Source organism: Aphis gossypii, unplaced genomic scaffold (assembly GCF_020184175.1).
Source record: "Aphis gossypii isolate Hap1 unplaced genomic scaffold, ASM2018417v2 Contig00225, whole genome shotgun sequence".
Lineage (NCBI taxonomy): Eukaryota > Metazoa > Arthropoda > Insecta > Hemiptera > Aphididae > Aphis > Aphis gossypii.
The window spans coordinates 250,890-272,003 of record NW_026083033.1 but is presented as its reverse complement, the minus strand read 5'-3'; the positions used below and the strand labels follow the sequence as shown (position 1 = coordinate 272,003).

Here is a 21,114-nt window from a genome sequence, read left to right as displayed (position 1 = left end):
AATTTAGAACACCTCTCGAAATTATAATAAAACTGTTTAAAAAATGAAGTACTTAAAAATTTAAAGTTATTATTAATTACCAACTAAATGTATTTATATATGTATTTTAGAATAAAATGTATTAGCAATAAATACTTTACTTGACTGTCTATTAAGAAAATTTATTATATTTAATTTACAATATTTGTGAATATTCAAAATTAAACCAAAACACTGTTGTAGCATGGTCTAATAATGAACAGTGAACTAATTGGGCACCGCCCTAACTTAAACCAAAACACTATTATAGCACGGTCTAATAATGAACAGTGAACTGAATGGGAACCGTCCTAACTTAAACTTATACACGGTTACGTAACGTTCAATAATTGAACCTTCAGACCGGTCAAAATTTGAACTTTTAAACCTTTACAGCACTCGGTTCACACCAGGTTAAAATTTGGTATTCAAAATAACCAACGGTCGGGGCAGGGAACCAATATTGAACTGAGTGCAGCACCGTGATCTCAGTGTAATTTGAACTGAGTAGGCACTTGAATTGTTACTCGGGTAGCTTTTTACTTATATTTTACAAAGATATGGGCGCGAATCGTCACCATTGATTATCATTTTGTCGTGAACGCGAATAGCCCATATTATTATTATTATATTAATTTTTTGTTGTACGCGAATCGCCACACATTATTATTATTATATTCATTTTTTTTGTGAGCGCAAATCGCCACACATTATTATTATTATTATTATTACATTCATTTTTGTCGGCGCTAATCGCCTTACCTATTTGCTTATTATTTTTGTGTATTATTTAAATTATTATTTCCGTGTTGTGTGTGTTAATTTTTCATAGGATAGTTTAGGTAGCAGCTGGCCAGCCGAGCACCTACAAAATTGTGAGTTTTTATTTAATTTATTATTACCTATTCATATTTATACTATTTTCTATTATTTTATTGGTTGTGCCGAACCGGCAGCGTTATATTATATTATTGATATTTTTGTATTGTTGGGCCAGAAGGGCCGTAGTTAATTATTATTATTGTATTATATATTATTACCATTTAAACTGAGTTACCATACCATTTATTAGAGTTACCTATCCGTGTTAGCATTTAAGAATACACACATACACACCTTACACAGGTCGGTCGGTTGTGTGAGTTGTAGCGTACGAAGCATTTGGTGACCGGGCATCACGGGCTATTATTGTCCGTACCCGGCCCGTACAAAGGATTTAAACATAAATCTTTTTTTTGGTAGGGAGGTGTTACGGATCTATACTGTCCGTATCGATTATTTTATATGCATAAAATCATACAATGTCAAATTTCCTAACTTGTAAAATTAATACCACAGGCACACGAGTACAGGACACGAGAGAGTAGAATATTATATTAATATAATAATTTGACAATTAAAGTAAATTCACACGTCTCTTTGCAAAAGTCGAAACTCGGTGTCTTAACGATTCGATAAGAATCATGGGTAAGAATACACAAGCAGTCGTTCCGGGACCCCTCGTATGACGAAGTCACCGCCCACTCTTGTAAGAAATCATATATAAGAGGGATCGAGACAAGAGCTCGACAGACGGTTACAATGTAGCAGACGGTTACTGTCAGGGGGGTGTAACTCTATACGGTAGATCTGATACTACGTTTAAGACACGCGGCATACCAACATAACTAAACATCTTATATTCCCTTTATACGGCGACACTTCAATATTATACGGATGCGTCATCTAAAAATTTTATATTTTGAAAATGATCTGTTATTCGGTTGTCGGTTCATCGTTCATGTGTATTGCATGTGTACACTGTACAACACCGATGTCCGACATTGTAACATTTGTAACTCACAGTTTTTTTTAACTTTATATTTCGTGGTTCCATTCTGTTATATTGTTTCACTAACTCATATTGTACTTCCATTGCTCCGTGATCGTTTGTTTATTTATTAGTAGTTTTTTTTTTAAATAATAATAAATAGATAATGCCTTCCAACCATTGTATCGTCATTGGATGTGATACAAAATACAACGATAAGTACACCATTCGACATCGTTTTCCTAAGGACGAGGAGACTTGTAGTGTATGGGTACAGAAATCTGGAAATAATAAATTGTTGAACAAATCGGCGATACAGATATTTCAATCTTACGTGATTTGTGAGAAACATTTTGACGCCAGCTGTAAGAGCCCGGGTTTTAAAAAACTTATTCATGGTTCAATTCCTACACTAAATCTGCCAGGTAAAACATTATTCTTCTACCTATCTAATATAATAAATATTTAAGTATTTTGTAAAAGATTAATTATTATTGTAATTCATATTGTGTTTGATGCACAATAAATGATAGTAATATAATTACAAATAGTTTTTTTACTTAAGTACCTATCTACCTAATTGTTTTTTTTTTCCAATAGAAATAATTACTGTTGATTATAAGAATATAAAAGAAGATCCCTTAAAAAGGTGTTAACATTTCAGTTATTTTAAGCTGTCTTCATTTTAAAATCTTTTTAAACTGGTCGTTAGCTATTGAAAAATATTATTTTCTTTAGCTAATTGTATTACCCTAACCATACTACTACTAATTAAATGAGTAAGTTTAATTCTAATTAATGTACCTATAGCATTTAGCATGATTGATTGCTGTTAATTAAGAAGGTATCATTAGTGTTGGCATGTAGTTGTTACATTTTTAGAGAATATGTTAGCATGACATAGTAGTTTGATATATTTTTATATTTTAGTATATTAATTTACATTGATACGTTAGTCTTTAACTTAAAATTGAAATTATGTGCATGAATAAATATTGCTTGCCTACAAGTTGAATACCTAGCAAAGTAAATTTGGTGTTATAAAACTTAAATTTGTAAATAGCCTATATCATAATCTATATTTAGACTTATAACAGCCTGTTCGGTAGCTTGTAACATGATACATTTATTTATTTGCTGTATATACCTACTATACCTAGATTATAATATATAGTATTATACTATTTATTAACTAATAATGAATATTATACATATTTTTTAGTTGCTTGCCATATTTCTGATACTGAAGTTGAGGAGAATATTGAGCCATCAACATCTACTGCTATGAACATGTCTATCAATATGAATCATTCTGATGGTAATATCATAAATCTTTTATATTAATAAATAGTATTTTTTGAGAAAAGCTATGTAAATATCTAGTTTTAAATTAACTGTAGCTATGTATACAGAAGCATGACTAATAAATTAGTTTTTAAACTGAATACTAATGGTCTTTTATTCATATTTTTTTTAGATTCTTGCAATATGTCAGTTACTGAAACTTCTGAAACCTTAAGTTCAACAATTATTATGGACAATGATGCAACTACACCAAATTGCAGGGAAATAACACTAAAACCTAAAAATTTGTTTAATAATGCCAAAGGTACCTTAGAAGAAATAAAAACATATCGTGTTAATGATCTAACTCCTCGAAAGTCATTGTTGTATCATGCTTCTCAAAGATACAGACAAAGAAATTCAGTTCTTCGACAACGTTCTTTAACTGCAAAGCAGCGAATTTTAAAAGCTGAAAGATATATGCAAACAAATATAAAATCAATGGGTAAATTAAACACATTTACACAACAGTTTATTCAATCCCAGATACGTATGCAACCTCAAAAACCTCGAGGTAGACGTTTTACTACAGATGACAAGGTATTTGCTTTATCTCTTTATAAACAAAGTGGTAAAGCATATAAGGTACTTTCGAAAATGTTTGCATTACCCTCACGGAAATGTATTTTGGATTTGTTAAAGAAGATTCCATTTGAAGCCGGTATAAATAAACGTATTTTTGAACATCTCAAGACAGCTGTACAGAAAATAAAGCATAAACTTGATCGCTATTGCACAGTGGTTTTTGATGAGATATCACTTTCGGCGTCATTGCAGTATTTGGAACAATATGATAAAGTGATTGGGTTTAAAGATTTTGGTGGACAAAATCGATCATCTGATTTTGCAGATAAAGCTTTAGTTTTTATGGTCAGAGGGTCACGTAAAAAGTTTAAGCAGCCAGTTGCATTCTATTTAACTAATGGTAACATGGACAGTACACATTTGTCAATTATTATCAAAGAAGTTATTAAAGCTGTTCAATTGACAGGACTTACAGTAGTATCTACCGTTTGTGATCAAGCTCCTACAAATGTTGCAGCAATCAACCGATTACTCAAAGAAACAAAGGAGAAGTATGTAACGGAAGGTAAACAAAGTAGATTTGGTTTTGAAATAGGAACTCAAGACATTATACCTCTCTATGATGTACCTCATTTGTTGAAAGGTCTGAGAAATAATTTAGTTTCAAAAGATCTTCATTTCACATATGACGATAAAAAAATGATTGCATCATGGAAACATCTCATTCAGTTTTATGAAATGGACAAAAACCAAAGTACTGGAGGGGATCGTCTAGCTCCTAAGCTTACAGATAACCATATATATCCTCAAAAAATGAAAAAAATGAAAGTTTCGTGTGCCGCTCATGTGTTTAGCCAAAGAGTTGGTGCCATTATGAAAAGGTTACCTTTTATGTTAAATACATCAAACGAAGAGTGTCCAGAAAATAAAATAGTTCAATCTTCTATAGAAGATACTGGATCCTTGTGTTTATTTATTGATAACTTATTTGATAGTGCCAATGGTAATACAATTAAACCAGTTGCTGGAAAAGAATTGCGAAGTGCGGTTTCTTTCAATTCTGTCCACTGGGACTTCTGGCGCAAAGCTTTAATTGTGTTACAAAGTATGCAGTATGAGACAAAAACCAAAAAAGTAATTCCTTCTGTTGTAAACTGGATTAAAACTATTAAAGGATTACAAGCACTTTGCACAAAGCTTCTTAATGATGGGTTTAAATACATACTCTTGAGAAATTTTAACCAGGATCCAATTGAAAACTTTTTTGGTTCGATACGGAGCCATGGTGTACGTAATATTAAACCAACGTGTGCAAACTTTATTTCATCATTTAAGGCACTACTTATTAATAATTTTACTTCAAGTCACTCATTTGGGTCCAACTGTGAAAATGACGACTGTGATGGAGCTCTAGACAACCTAAAGGATTTTTTATTCAATGATATTCCAATTGATGAGACTAATTTAGTGGATGACGAAATCAATTCAGTTTCTTTGGAGACTCCCGTTCAAGAATTTCGACCTCATCATATACTCAATTCAAATAGTAGAGCCTATGTTACTGGTTGGGTCATCAAGAAAATTAAGAAGCTCACAAAAAATTGTAATTATTGTATGGAAAATATCACTTCTCACCAAATGTTAAAAGAACATATGGTAATACAAATTCGTCAATATGACAACTGCAACTTAAATTATCCAAATGAAGAAGCAATGGACATCTTTAATTATTTAATAGAAATGTTCAATCTCAATTTTGATAAATTTGTATACAAGTGTAACTCTAAGACATCATTTAACTATTTAATTACAAACTTTATACCATCTAGTTATTTAACATGTCCTATACATGATTTATTTAATATGTTTTTAAAGACTACTACTAATCTTCTTATTTATTCTTATATAACTCACATAAATAGGATACTGACAAAAGGTGAAAAATCTGTAACATCTGATCAGATAAAATATAATGCTATGGTATACCATGAAAAATATGCAAAGAAGAAAAATGTATTATTAAGACAAAATGTAAATTATGTATAGTTAATTATGTAAATGTTAAATTTGGAAATTGTAAAAAAAAAGAATTATCTATTTGTTGTATTAAAATATTTGATTAAATATAATTTTTCTATATAAACAAAGTATTTTTTTTTTTAATGAAAAAAACTTAAAATGGGTGAATATAAAATATAAAATTAAAATCAGTACGATCTATACACGATATTATCGATAAACAGCTATCGATTATTTACTATCGATAGTATAGGATTTAGTTTTTAAGACAGCCACTTGGAGCGATAGTATCAATGGTCATATCAAAATGTTCTACAGGAGTCGCCTTTCTATTTAATCTCTTTTCTATGGTTACTGTATAACCAACGAATAGGGATATCTATGACACTCAGAGGCCGGTCGTAACACCACTCAAGTCATTTTGATATCAGTTTCTGAGGCAGGTCGTAACACCACTCACCATCTTATTTTATATATTCTACATTAAGCTTATAATATTTGTATTCGTGCAAGACTTATTTTAATAAACAATTAACTTATACTTGAACAACACGACGTATTCATTTTGTACGTTGATGCATGAATCGACCTAGTCGGGACGCAACATCACTATCGTTTAAAAAAATAGTTTATTTTATTATTTTTAATTATGTAAAATTGATATAGTATTCAATAAAAATAATAATATTAATAAAATAAAATATAGGATAAATACAATTTAAAAAAAACAAAAAACGTTATTTATTCATTATTTTTATTTTTATTACTAAAATGCATGTTTAAACAATTAGCTAAACAGTATAACATTTAATTTTTCAGAATGAACAAACCTAGAATATTCGTTCAAAACCTATAATTCCAAATTAGAAATCGATATTGAAAATCTGAGTGAACTCTATTTTATTTTAGACAAAGTTTTACATCGATTGCCAGATTAGTAGGGATATGGTAATAAAAAAATTAACGGATTTAATTTAATTATAACATTCGGTAATCAATTAAAAAATAAATTAACATAAAAATGAAATAGATCCAAACATTGTAATAATAAAATGGTTTATACAATTAAAATAATAAATATTGATTGATACATTTCGTTTATTTACTATTTTAAAGTATCGTTTACATCAATCCACGAATTATGACTGTTGTTAAAACCTAACCATTTAACATATAATTTGTTTTTTTTTTTTTTTATAATACGTTCAATGAGAAAGATGTCGGGAAAAAATGTTTTTTTTAATTCTTGTGTATAAAAACAGCCTAATATTATATTATTTGAACTATCTTTTAGTTGATTAGTTAATGGATCTGTATTTAAAATTTTAGAAATAGTGAACACTTCTGTTGACCAATTTGGTGTATAACCTTTACTGAAATTATGTTTATACTTAGATATTCTTACTTTGTCATTAATTTTAAATTTAAGTTTATTTGATGTATTAATTTGTAATGTTTTTCTTTTAATTGTAACCGGGTTGATCCGAGCTTCGTGTGGTGAACATTTTATTGTTGAATGTTTTGTATTATTATAATTATATATTAATTTAAAAATTGAATTTATCCAATTCCATGAACCTGTTGATGTAAAATATTTGTAAATTTTATTTTTATTGTTCTTATAACGCGTTCAACCATACCAGCCTTTATACTGCTGTATGTTGAATAATGTCTAATATGATACTTATTCATTATACTTTGAAATTCATTATTGTAAAATTCTGTTCCGTTATCTGTTTGTAATAATTTTGGTTGATTTTTTTTTAGTATTTTTTTTTAGTATTTTTATTATACCTTTTGTACACTCCTTTGCTGTTTTATTTTTTAGTGCTTCTACCCACACATACTTGGTAAATGTATCTATAATAATTAAAATGAATTTAAAACCATTATTTTGTCTAGAATGTGGTTGCATGTCTATTAAATCAGCTTGCCAGAGATCATCTTTAAACCGTGTTACTACGCTTCGTCTAGGAAATATTTTTCTCGCTGGTCCATGTAACTCCTCAGCTAAACTGGTTAAGATTGTCATTATACTATAATATTTCTCTCGCGTAATTCTTCTAAAATTGATATAATTTCATTATTGACACCAGTATTACCAACATTTTGTGATGATGTTAGAAGATTTAATCTAGTTACTAGTTCATTCGGATCGTCATAATAAACTAATTGTGTTTGAGGTATTACATCTTTATATAAACCAGAACCTCTCTTAACCTTTGGGGTTGCAGTAAAATTAAACATTTTTTCATTCTTTGGATCTGTAGTCATAGAACTGTTTGCTGTTGGACGAAATTCAAATGGATCATTTGGTATAGTTGTATTATTATGAATATTACTACGTTTAGTGTTAGATCTAGATAAATGATCGGTAATTTGTGCTAAACTTAATCGAGGAGTTCTTGAGTTATTAATTTTATCTATTTCTTCGTTTAATTGCTTTTCCTCATTTTTCATTCTATCGTATAGAGGTTTTACAACATTCGTCCATTTATGAAACTTTGAGGTTTTAGGTTTCCCATCTGCTTTTAAATGAGCTCGTGAAGTTTTTAAAATGTCGTAATAAGATTCCATATCTTGTAGAGTTGTATTTTTTGGTTCTTTCTCACATAGTAAAGACCATAGTCCATCAGTCCATGGATAGTATTTATTAAATAACTGTAAGTTACCATGACTAAAAGTTACAGAGTAGCCTCCTATTTTATATGAATCACTGGCTTTATCATAATACATACCATATGATTTATCATATCGTTTTGATGTAGGACGTTTATTGAAAAAATTTGAAAATGATGAATTTAATTCGTTATCATTATCATCATCACTAACGTCTGAAGTTTCCGGTTTTATTTCATCAGCCGGTTGTGTATTCTTTTCTGTTTGGTTGCTCAATGGTTCTATTATTGGTTTAAATGCTTCACGAAAATAGTTGTCGGAATCTATGATACCACGTTTCAATTCCATTATTTTTTGTTTTATATTTTTTTTTGAGGTTATTAAATTTTCCAATAAAACTTTTTCTTTAATCATTTCAAATAATAATGTGAATATAACTGTATCGTATGACTATTGACAACACAATGTATATAATTTCAGTTATACTTTATATTTATATTTATACTTACATTTATTTTATTTTAATAAAAATATGAAAACCACATCTATATCTTCCTTCATTCATTTCCCGAGTTTTATCAATAACCATAAACCCATAATCACTATGATTCCAACATAAATGAGAAATTTTCCGAAATTCAATGAAATCCATATCTGTAGACGAATGATCATTGAATATATGTCGTAAATTTGTATCGTCTTGTTTTAGTATTATTAAAAAATTTGAGTTATCTCTTACTAACTGTTTTGGTATTTTAGAATATGTTTGTGCTAAATAAAATACTGAACTAGCACCTGAATGTCTACAAATTGAGAAGTATTCTCTGATTACTGACTGCGGACCACATATAACGTCATCAAAAATTATAATGGAATTTTTTTTAGTTAAGTTTGGTTTTATAACTTTATCAGCACTTGTAAAAATGAAAAAATTAGCACCTTTTATATCATCTATTATTTTTTTTAACAAAACATATTTTTCTTGATTTGAGGTTTTAGAGTATAGATAAATATTTTCAAATCTTAACCCGTTTTCATGGGTAATTAAATTATACATTATATTTGTTTTTCCTGAACCACTAGGACCAACTAATATAGCACGTATGGTATCAGGTAATAATGATCCATGTTTTGATGGTTTTTTTTCTATCTGAACATCAACATTTGTAATATCTAATTTATCTTTCTGCTCAATCAAGTTCATTTTTTCGTATAAATACTCATGCATTTTTACTTTATAATCAGTTATAAATGATACGTTCAACTCATAAGTGTAAATCAGGTAAGACTGGTAAAGGATTTGTAAACTCACTTATAAATAGTCATCCGTTTGAAGCTCGTATTTCAAACTATTAGTATTGTTGACATGGTGCAAAATTAAAAAAAGTGACTAGATTGTGTTGATAAAGGAATAAACCCGTTGATTACTGCATGTTACGATCAAGGTATTTTGCATGCAACTAGAAAACATTTAGAAGATAGACATAAAGTGTTAGAAGTTCGGGCTTGGGAAAGATTTAAAGCAAAAGATACAATTAGAAATAGAAAATCGTCGCGTACACCGTAATAAACGCAATGAAAGCTAAAAGAAAAATAGGAATGGGTTGTAAACGTAAACGGAAACGTACTACAAAAATAAAAATAAATGGTATAATGTTAGCGAAAAAAAAAATGTTGGTAAAAGGTTGATTTTAACACCAGGTCAGACAGGTGGTGCAATTTCCTTAATACCTATTTTTGCAGGATTATCAGCACTTGGTAGTTTAATGTCTGGAAGTGCCAGTGTGTATAATGCAATACAAAATTCAAAAAGAAAGAAAGGTAATGGATTATATTTAAATAATAATGGATCAAGGAAAAAAAACTGATGAATACGCTACCTAACAGACCACTAACTTCTAGAGATATTATAAAATACGTTACAAAGTTTAATATCAGTCATTTCCGCGGAGAATTTTCACGTGATAACTTACCTAAAAAACCTCTCGCAATCGAATGTGGTATATTAAACTTAGACGTATCTTCCGGTAATGGAAGTCATTGGGTAGCGTTTTATAAAATTAAAGATAAGGTTGAATATTTTGATAGCTTCGGTGATTTACCTCCACCGATTGAACTACAAAACTATTTTAAAGGAAACAAAATTAAATATAACTACACAAATTATCAAGATTTTAATTCATTTAATTGTGGACCTTTATGTCTTAATTTTTTACAATGCAAGAATCAGTTACTTTAAGTTTATCTGGTAATACAACCACATTATCTGTACATTATTGTCCACCAATTGATGTATACGATGACTCGGAAATTGCTTTGTTAAATTTGCAAACATAAACGAAACTAATAACAACTTCGTAATATATTTAGAAAACCCCGATCGTTTACTAAATAATAATAAATTTCCAATCTGTTATATCACACTGAAAAAGGGGTGTTACGATATTAAGGATATTAAAAATCAAATTTTGACCCAAATAGATGACTTTAATAATGATAACGATTACTTTAGAATAAAATCGACAGAGAAAATGACTTTTGATATCGGGATTGATCAAATAGATTTTAGAACAACCATATTCAGTAATGGTATAATACGTTTTAACGTAAAGAACAGTATAGGACCTTTATTGGGGTTTGAAAAAAAAAGTTATGAACCACACAATATGCACATTGAGGGTCATCGATCACAGAAAGTGACAAATTTAATCAGTGTTAACTCAATAAAAGTAATGTGTAATATAGCTCAAGGTTAATTCAACAACCACATGTCAAGTCATTCAATTTATGAGTTTTCCCCTAGTGAGAACATAGGGTCTAAGCTGATTCAAACACCAATTAACCTAATATATTACAAATTAAATAAAACAAATATCGATTCAATAACTATACAATTAGTTGATCAAGATCATAATCCGATAAACAATTTAGGTGAGAAATTAATAATCAATCTACATATTAAACGTTACGGATCTTAATATGGGATTAAAATTTAATATAAGCCCATTACATAAAATAAATCTTGTTAGTCAAAAGACTAAAGCGGTACCGGTAACATCGAATAAAGTAAAAAAAAATAACAACGAAAAATAAAACAATTTTAAAGGCTTTAGGTTATAAATTAAAGCAGAATGCCTGAAAGTGATATTTTAGATATAAGTTCGCCGTTTGAAACCGATTCTAAAATTATGAAAATCGAATATCATTCATATACACCGTATACAACTTCATTTAATAATAGTGATGAAATACGTACATCAATTCAACAAACAGATGTTTATCCATATCTGAATGAAAGCTTTATATATTTAGAAGGTCAAGTATCAGATGCTGGAAAAGTAAAACTTACTAATAACGGTTTTTCCTATCTCTTTGATCAAATACGACTTGAAATCAATGGAATAGAAGTAGATAGAACACGTGTACTTGGTATTACCAGTTCGTTAAAAGGTTATCTATCAGGTACACCTGATAATTATAATTGTTATGAAAATGCTGGTTGGATTTTTAAAAATAGTTCAAACCCAGCAAATAATAATGGAGAATTTAGTGCATGCATTCCGTTGAAATATTGGTTAGGTCTATTTGAAGACTTTAAAAAGAAATTAGTTAATTCTAGATTAGAACTAATATTAACTCGATGTCATAACGATTTAAACGCTCTAAAGGTAATAACCAGTGCAAGTACAAATTTTGGAAAAGTTGATTTGAATAAAATAGTTTGGAAGGTTCCACATATTACTGTTGATGATGAAGAAAGGTTAAAATTATTAAAACTTATTGAAAAAGAAAAAAGTTTGTTTATCCCGTTCAGATCTTTTGAAACTTTTGAATATCCTGAACTCGGAACCACAAAAAAAGTAGTGTGGAACTTGAAGACAGCATCAAAATTAGAAAAACCAGTATTTATCATAATTGGATTACAAAAAGGACGTAAAAATTCGTTAGAAAAAGATTGTAGTATATTTTATCACTGTAATATAACAAACGTTAAAGTATTTCTTAACTCAATAGCTTATCCATATGATAATTTGAATTTAGATTTTACGAAAAATAATTTCACCTTATTATATGATATGTATACATCGTTTCAAGAATCGTACTATGAAAAAAATATACGAAACCCATTATTAAGTCCCTCTACTTTTCTATCGAACGCACCAATTGTAGTTATCGATACTTCAAAACAGAACGATTCGGCTACAGCATCATCAGTAGATGTGCAATTGGAAATTGAAGCATCGGAATCTCTTACAGGTGTAACTGCTTATTGTTTATTAATTCATGATCGCATTGTTGAATATGTACCTTTTACTAGAGAAGTAAGAAAACTAGTGTGAACAATATTAAAAAACTGATTTATTTAAAATATTTGATGTTAAATACTATTAATTAATTTAAAATAAATAAACAAAATGATAATAAAAAAAATGATTTTATTTATTTCAGAAATTTAAACGAAAATGATTCGTTTAACTAATAACTAATCATGTTTTATTTTCAGTAAAAGTAATAGGGAGATTTTTTATACTGAAAGAAGGACATTCCGCTTTAAACATTTTTTGTGTCCCTATAAAAATGGAGCCAAACGCCTCATGGTTTCCCTGAAACAACGTGGGGCGACTGACTCCATTTAACAGCGGGAATTTCCTCAAACTTTTTTCATCTCCGCTGAAAAATGGAGCCAGACGCCCCATATTTATACTAAGAAATGGTTAGAAAAACCATGGGGCGTCTGGCTCCATTTTACAGCGGAAATTTCTTACACTGCAAGGGGACCATACCCCCTCAAACTTTTTTCATCTCCGCTTAAAAATGGAGCCAGACGCCCCATATTTATACTACTCCATTGAGTGCCGTCCCGGAGACGCACTCGGTGATTTTATAATTTTCTTATTCAGGCATGTTGTCTGGTGGATTGGAGAAAATATATTAAAGAAATAAATGGCCATTGCCGGGCGGGTTATACACCGGATAACGTTATATAAGAGTTACATAAGTGTTAAAATAATATGTTTGGCCGGTGTACTTTACATTAATACCTACCGTTAATTAAATGTTAATTGGATCAGTGTCGGCCGGTCAAATCCGAACCAGGGGTACTAGGCATATGTGACAGTGTGATCAATGTGTGTGTGTAGATCTCGGTATTGCCTTTGAGCGGGGGCAGAGGGGACCGCGGGACGGAGAGCGTTATCGCATGTTTTATATAAATAATGATACTAGAATTTCGATCGTTACAGTATTTTTAAAATAAGTAGTACATCAGCAACGCTTTGACTCAATGTTTAAGCTGCTAACCGAACATTCATTTTCTCATTGCGGAAATTGATATGTGTCATTGTCAGTTTAGTCCCAGCTCTTAACCCTTGTTCTCTTTCTAATTAATACAGTTTTTTTGTACATCCAATCAATAATCTCTCCATTGGAATTTTTAATAACTGACCTGTGTTCCCATGCATTTCTGATTAATTTCAGCATGTGAGCAGAATCAAGAAAAATAAATAATTTTTCATCATATTTACTAATAATAAAAGCATGAAGGTTCTCATAATTGAAGTTTGAACCTAATTTAGTTCACATTCTTGTATTTACATTTGCTCCATCAAATGATATTGATTGTAGTTTAGCACAAGTATTATGCAATAAATTAATTGCTTCCTCTAATAGGTTAGCTCTTTCTTTACCTCCTAATTTATCTATAAGAAAATAAGCCAGTGGCATCTTCCAGTAACTATTTATGCTTACCGCCAAAAAAACTAAAGCATTTTTTGCTAGTGGAATATCATCACAGTCATAATAATGCTGAGCTCCCATGTTAATATATTCATGAACATTTTTTTGACTATTGATTTCAACTTTCTGCCTAATACACATCTCATCAATAACTAAATTGCAATATATAGTGATTTCCTGCTTCTTTTTTAATTGCTTCAAAATGACTCTTGTGTGAATCCAGGTTTACCACCTACGTAATATTGTTGACGAGGTAAAAAATTATGAAATCTTTTCTTGACGTATGTGCAGGGACCAGAACCGGAACCGAAAAGAACCGGTTCTGGAACCGGTTAACCTTAAAAGTTTAGGAACCGGAACCTTTATTTCCAAAAATGAAAAACCGTAACCGTAACCGTAACCTTAATTATAAAAGGGTTATTTTGGTTAGGTTAGACTAGTTTTTTGAACTAGTAAAACTATAGAAATTACTATTTTGGTAGACAATTTTCAGGTTCAGAAAAATAAAAGTCAAGTTTTTGACTTTTTGTGTTGTACCTAAACTTAACTTGTTAGTTGTTATTCGTCCGTCGTCGACGTAGAATCATAGAGACGTAACAACTAACAACACTCAACAGTAAACACTATCAACCAATTGATTATTAATAGAAATAAACCACTAATCGAGTGAAAATATATACTAATAAGTAATAACTAATAATACGGACATATTATTATTCAACATTGAAGAACTAAAAATAGTAGATAAGAAAATCCATTCTATTTCTATATGACATTATCGACGTGCGCCAACCTGGCACGGCGGCAGTCAGCACTGGAGAGGTACGGTTGCCGGTTGGTATTGTGTTTTATACTTTTATACAGTTTGTTGTAATTTTGTAAACTTGTAAATACTATTTCTGAGTTTATGCCATTAATGACTTGTGTAGTTGAGTAATTGTGTTACATTCTTTTATTTAAAAAAATTAAACATGGGTCGACCAATTAAAAGTGCAATTCGAAACCATTATGAATATGATAAAATCAATAACGAGTCAAAATGTAAAATATGTTCTGCAAAACTTAAAGTAAGTATCTATTATACATTATTAAACCTTTGAACTTTAGAACCTATCTCAAAGTTAAAAAAGTTATGACCTAGGTAGGTAAAGTCCTATAAAATATAATTGTTTATGAAGTAGGTATTACCTAATCAAATGATTATGTCAAAAATAAAATTGTTTTTTTATTTATTTGAAAACTGTCAATAGTATTTGAAAAATTGAAAATAATAAAATATACTATCCTATTTTATCCAATTAACTTCTGATAATATGCACAATAAGTTAACTCAGAAGTGTACAATACATATAAGTTAATCAATAAACTCCTATTTAGGTACCATTAATCTTTAAAATATATCTTCCTATATTATACCTAAGTTATTATATAAAAATATTGTAACTATTTGTTTGAGACGTTTGATTTAGGTTATTTTATTCCATTTCATAGTAGGTAACAATTATTATGGAATATGGATGTAATCTAAAAAAAGTATATTTGTATTATTGTATTCAACTATTAAATGCATAAATATAATAAATTGAATATATAACTTTACTATTTAAACATACATTTGCTGATTCTTATTTCTTAAGTAAAATATTTCAAAGTTTTTATGTGAAAATGAAATTCAGATTATATTAACTTTTTAAATACATACACATCTGGAATTTAGTCATGGTTTTTAATTACTTTGTTGGTTTTTATATTTTGTATTTGTATTTTTTTTTTGTATAGACTAATCATGGAACAAATTTGAAAAAACATTTAGAGCTACATCCAGATGAGTATGAAGAATTTATTAAATCACAGGATAAAACATTTATAACTACAAAACCAGACAAAATTAATGCAAGTAAATTCAAGCAAACTACTCTTCATATGACTCCTGGAATAAGAGTGAATCATAGTATGAAAACTCTAATCGACGGATGTGTGGAAATGGTGACAGTCAATGGACGCCCATATTCAAGCTTCATATTACATTCCCAAAAAATAAAAAAAAGGTAATCAAATGAGCCTTGAGGAAAATGTATAGACTACAGAACATACTATTCTACTGTCACTGTACACCTAGATAAAATACATTGAAAACATGCAAGTATATAGCAAGTACTAGATATCTAACTTTTATATATTTTATTTCAGAAATTATGTTCGTAAAGAAGCTTTGTTATTACAAAATGATATAAAAGCAGAAGTGAAAAATAAACTGATTTCTCTTAAAGTTGATGCTGCATCGAGAATGAACAGAGGGTTCCTTGGTATAAATTTACAATATTTTTTTGATGGTCACATTAAACTAAGAACTATTGGTTTAGTAGAACTCACTGAAGCCCACACTGGTTAGTACAAATTATTTATAGAATTTATAGTATTTTATTTACATTATCATGCAATATTTAATAAAGGTTTTTTTAACTGAATGCAGGAATTTATTTAAAAGATGTGATACTTGAAACATTAAGCAAATATGGAGTACACCCAAAGCAATTATATACCATCACATCGGACAATGGTGCTAATATGATAAAAGCTGTAGATTTAGTTGAAAAAGAAGCATTTATTGAGTTAGAAAATGAGCCAGAGTCCATGCTGTCTAGTTCAAAAGAAAAAACAAATTCTAATCAAGCAGATGATACTTTTGACAGTGATAATAATAGGTAAGCTATTATCATTTATAAGTTCATAAGACATAAACTAAAGACAAACAATTACTTAACCTAAATATAGAGTTTGATAGTTTTATTTTCAAGTTTTCAACATCCAGTACTAGTTGTTTAGGTTTTATTACCTCGTGTGATTTAATGTATTATAAGTTCTAATTATTATACTATTATATTATGTTATAAATTATAATAGTATAATATTATTATTATTAAAATGTATTTTTATTTTAGATGTTTTTTTGAATAATTAGTATTTTTCATTAAATTGCTAGAAAACTATTTTGGAGTATATTTTTATTTTTAGTGCACATTTTAGGGTTTTTAAGTGTATATAAGTGCTTTTATATTTAATAATATTTTTGATTTATATGTTCTTTGTCATAATTTTAACTAACAATATTTAAAATTAAATATTGTCATTTATAATATGTTTCAGTGATTATGAAAATACAGACTTAGGTAAAATAAATAATGATGATATCAATGATTTACTTGATATAGTTGATAACAATGAATATGATGACCTGGTCGAAACAGATTCGGAACAACAAAATGAGTACTGTGAAGATTTTCTTCTTAATATTGAGTCTCAATGTGTTGGAGATATTTCAATTTTTACTGGTAAGTTGGATAATCGGATTATCTTACAAACATGATTTACTTAGTTCAATTTGATTTTTTTTATTCATTAGGTATGAGATGTGTTTCACATACATTACAACTGGCAGTCATTGATTGTTTAAAAGAAGCCAGTGTCAATGCAGTTTTGAACAAAGTCAGAGCCCTTGTAAAAAAACTACGGAATCAAACTTACATGTATTTAATTAAAAAAGAAAAACTTAAGACTCCAATTCTTGATTGCTTAACAAGATGGCATTCAACCTGTGATATGTTGGAAAGAGTACAGGATTTAAAAGTGTTCATCAAAAACATGTCTGCAAATGATAAAAAGCTAAAATCATTTTGTCTAAATTCCAATGAATGGCAGCATGTCGAAACAATTTTTAAAGCTTTATTACCAGCCAAAATATGCACAAAGAATCTACAAAGTGAACAGCTTACTCTTACAGACTTTTATGGAGAGTGGATTGCATGCAAATTCAAAACTGAAGCACAACATTCATCGTTTGCTCAAAAATTATTGCAGTTTATGATTTCCAGAGAAAAGTTCATACTCAATAATAAAGTTTTTGTTTCTGCTATCTTCTTGGACCCGCGATACAAAATAACATTAAACGAAGAACAGTGTTTAATTTCCATAGAACATTTAATAAAAGTTTGGATTCAGTTAAACAAATTGCAGAGTGATGATAATGATAATTATGATATAGACTTAAATAATCAAACTTCTATAGATGAACATTTTGATAACTCTGATTCGGACTCAACTGATGAAGTAGAGCAGTTCTTGAAGTCCAAGTCTACCGAGATAGAAACATTAGAAACATTAGAAATAAATTCTTCACAAACATCTGTCATATTCACACAAATTGAAACTATACTGAAGAATTATAATATTCATCAAAAACGAATAAATTATAAAACTGATATACTCAAATTTTGGAAAAGTATGGAATATACTCATCCGGAATTGTATCAATTAGCTAGTGTTGTATTTTGTGTGCCTGCAACTCAAGTCAGTGTTGAAAGACTTTTCTCAGGTTTAAAATTTGTGCTGTCTCCATATAGAACTAATATTAGCTCCAAACATTTGGAAGACCAGTTACTGATACGTACTAACAAACTTTTTGAAAAAAAAAAAACGACTACAGATGTAAGTTTATATTTTTATAATATACTAAATATTCAATATTTTTTAATATTATGTTTTATGATCATTTTCACAGATCTGAATTGGAAACAAACACATCAATCAAACGTAAAAAAAAATAGATTATATATATTGTAATATTATTATCATTATTATTATTATTTTTATTTTTGTATGTTTCTTAATATATTACAATGAGTATATTGTCTATTAAGTATTAAGTTTTTTTCTAGCAAAACACTTTTCTGGTCTGTACAAACCACAAAATATAAATGTTACAAATTACAATATATTTTATACTATATAGTATATACCCACCTACCTACAATGGCTATAACAAAATATAACAATAGCCAGTGTCAACTTTGTCTTCTAATTACAATTAAATTAAAATTAAAAATATATATTTCATCAAATCATAATATTTCACAATATTACAAATATGAAATATTACTTACTATTTTACAAATTTTTACTATGTGATGGAATAAAATATCTTAACTTAACCCACAGAATTATTTACATTATTATCTTATTTTCCTATAGATCCTAGGCTAATATTTATAAATATTATATATTTTTATAATTATTTTGTAACTATTACTTCATAATACCTTCTATTTTCATGAAATAATTACAATTTAAACAAGAATAATTAAAATATTTTATACTATTTTTTTAAATAAATCTTTAATAGTCAGAAATTAGAATTAACCGAAAATAACCGGTATTTTTCGGAACCGATATTAACCGGTTCTAGAACCCTTATATTTTTTTAGAAAACCAGAAAGAAACCGAAACCCTTAAACAAATTAATTTAATAACCGGAACCGAAAAACACTGTAGGTTCCAGTCCCTGCGTATGTGTACGCTTTTGGAGAGTAGTTGGTACTGTAAAGTAACAGAAAACTGTTAAATTGTGTTACAATATACCTATTTTTTACCTTCTAGACTTCTTTGAATACATTTTTACAGAATATCTGAACCAAAAGCCTAGGATGAACAAATTAATCATGTATTTTCATTCAATTATTTATTTAAAAACAGTAAAACACAAGTATTGTTAATAAAATATTAGAATAGAATAAAATACTAATTAATTACAAAAAGTTAATACTAACTATACAATGAATCATAAACATAAGGTTAAATTACAAATCTAAAATGTCTAGTAAATAAATTTTGTATGAACTATTATAGTATATAAGTATATAAATATTAGTACATTATTAGTAATAAACAATAGACAATAAATAAGGAGAAACAGAGAACATCCAACATATACATCACATTACTTTAGTACCTTCTAAAATAAATAAAACATAATAATTAATAATTTTACATTGTTAAAAAATTTCAATATTTTAACTACTTTATAACATTTATTTTATTGCCCAATAATTATATAATGATATTTTTTACTATTAATAACTTCATAGTTCATATTGTCAGCTATAAATTCAGTTATTAAAGATTTTTGTTTCAGAACTACAAACATATCATTCATTGATGCAATTTTTTTTTTCTAAACGTCTGTTTTTTGTCTCAAGTTTTGAACTATTTGTTTAACAACTTTCAGATTTCTTGATGACCGTTTAGGAGTTCCAAAATCAAATTATGTAAGTTCGCCAATTCTACTTGTGTTGTAGACTCTTTTTCTTAAGACACCTGATAAAAAGTCAAACAGTTTAAATAATAATACTAAAATTATTATTACATAAAAAAACAAGGTATCAGAAAAGATAACATATACATATATGTTTGGAGAATGCTCATAGGATAAATCTTTCTTTGATTAATGGGGGTCGAACAAGAATAATCTATAGGACTCTCACAACGTCTAAAATGTTAATTGATAAAAATATAAAACATTCCATCTCAGTTCACCTATCATTAATACAATTAAATTATAAACTGTTAAATATATAATACATACTTACCTATGTATATTGTATAGTTATAGATGTAGAAGGAATTGGTGATATTATTGATGGATCTGGGCAATCTGGTATACTTTCAAATGAATTAAAATATAATATTATATATTTAATACATTAAATAGTAGTAAACAACATTATCTGAACATGCTTATCATCAATAATAATATATTATAAATAGTGAAATACATAATACATACTCATGCATAGTTATAGATGTAGAAGGAATAGGCGATATTAATGGATTTGGAATATTTTTAGTTGAACTAAAATAAAATAATCTTGAATAGTATTTTACATGTTTATCAATATTAAAAATAATATGTCAATGTTTGATAAATAATTATATTCTTACAGCGATGGAACAGCAGATGGTTTGAGCATTTTTCTACTATAACCAAAATTATAGCATCCTGGATCAAAATGATTACAACCCACTGATTGGTTAGGCATAACTTTTGAACAATTTTTTCCCAACTTCTTTAAAAAACTATTAGATACCTACTTCATTTTTTAATATTCTTTTTTAGACATGTTATTATTATCTTCACTATCAAAACTATTATAATACTATTTTCAGTTTGTTAAATTATTTACATCTATTGTCATTATAATTGTTAATCC

At 28.3% G+C, this 21,114-nt stretch overlaps 2 protein-coding genes and 1 pseudogene across 3 annotated transcripts; 1 reads left to right on the top strand and 2 right to left on the bottom strand.

Annotated features, from left to right (window-relative positions):
* Positions 1-7,511: 7,511 nt before the first annotated feature.
* LOC126553400 (uncharacterized) lies at positions 7,512-8,341 on the bottom strand. 2 transcript variants are annotated; one of them, XM_050208569.1, is made up of 2 exons: positions 7,859-8,341; positions 7,512-7,779 (listed from the first exon to the last, which is right to left on the bottom strand). In XM_050208569.1, the coding sequence occupies exons 1-2, from the start codon at positions 8,291-8,293 to the stop codon at positions 7,753-7,755; spliced, it is 462 nt and encodes a 153-aa protein (XP_050064526.1). In that variant the 5' UTR covers positions 8,294-8,341; the 3' UTR covers positions 7,512-7,752. The 2 variants fall into 2 exon arrangements, with proteins under 2 accessions (XP_050064526.1, XP_050064525.1); XM_050208568.1 differs by having other exon boundaries at positions 7,512-8,001; positions 8,062-8,341.
* A 6,701-nt stretch (positions 8,342-15,042) lies between these two features.
* On the top strand, positions 15,043-18,635 carry LOC126553399 (uncharacterized). Its single transcript, XM_050208567.1, has 7 exons — positions 15,043-15,138; positions 15,851-16,119; positions 16,262-16,458; positions 16,545-16,776; positions 17,219-17,403; positions 17,475-18,556; positions 18,630-18,635. Exons 1-7 carry the CDS (start codon positions 15,043-15,045, stop codon positions 18,633-18,635), a joined length of 2,067 nt encoding a protein of 688 aa, XP_050064524.1.
* A 1,319-nt stretch (positions 18,636-19,954) lies between these two features.
* Positions 19,955-20,874, bottom strand: LOC126553380 (uncharacterized; annotated as a pseudogene).
* Between the last annotated feature and the right edge of the window lie 240 nt (positions 20,875-21,114).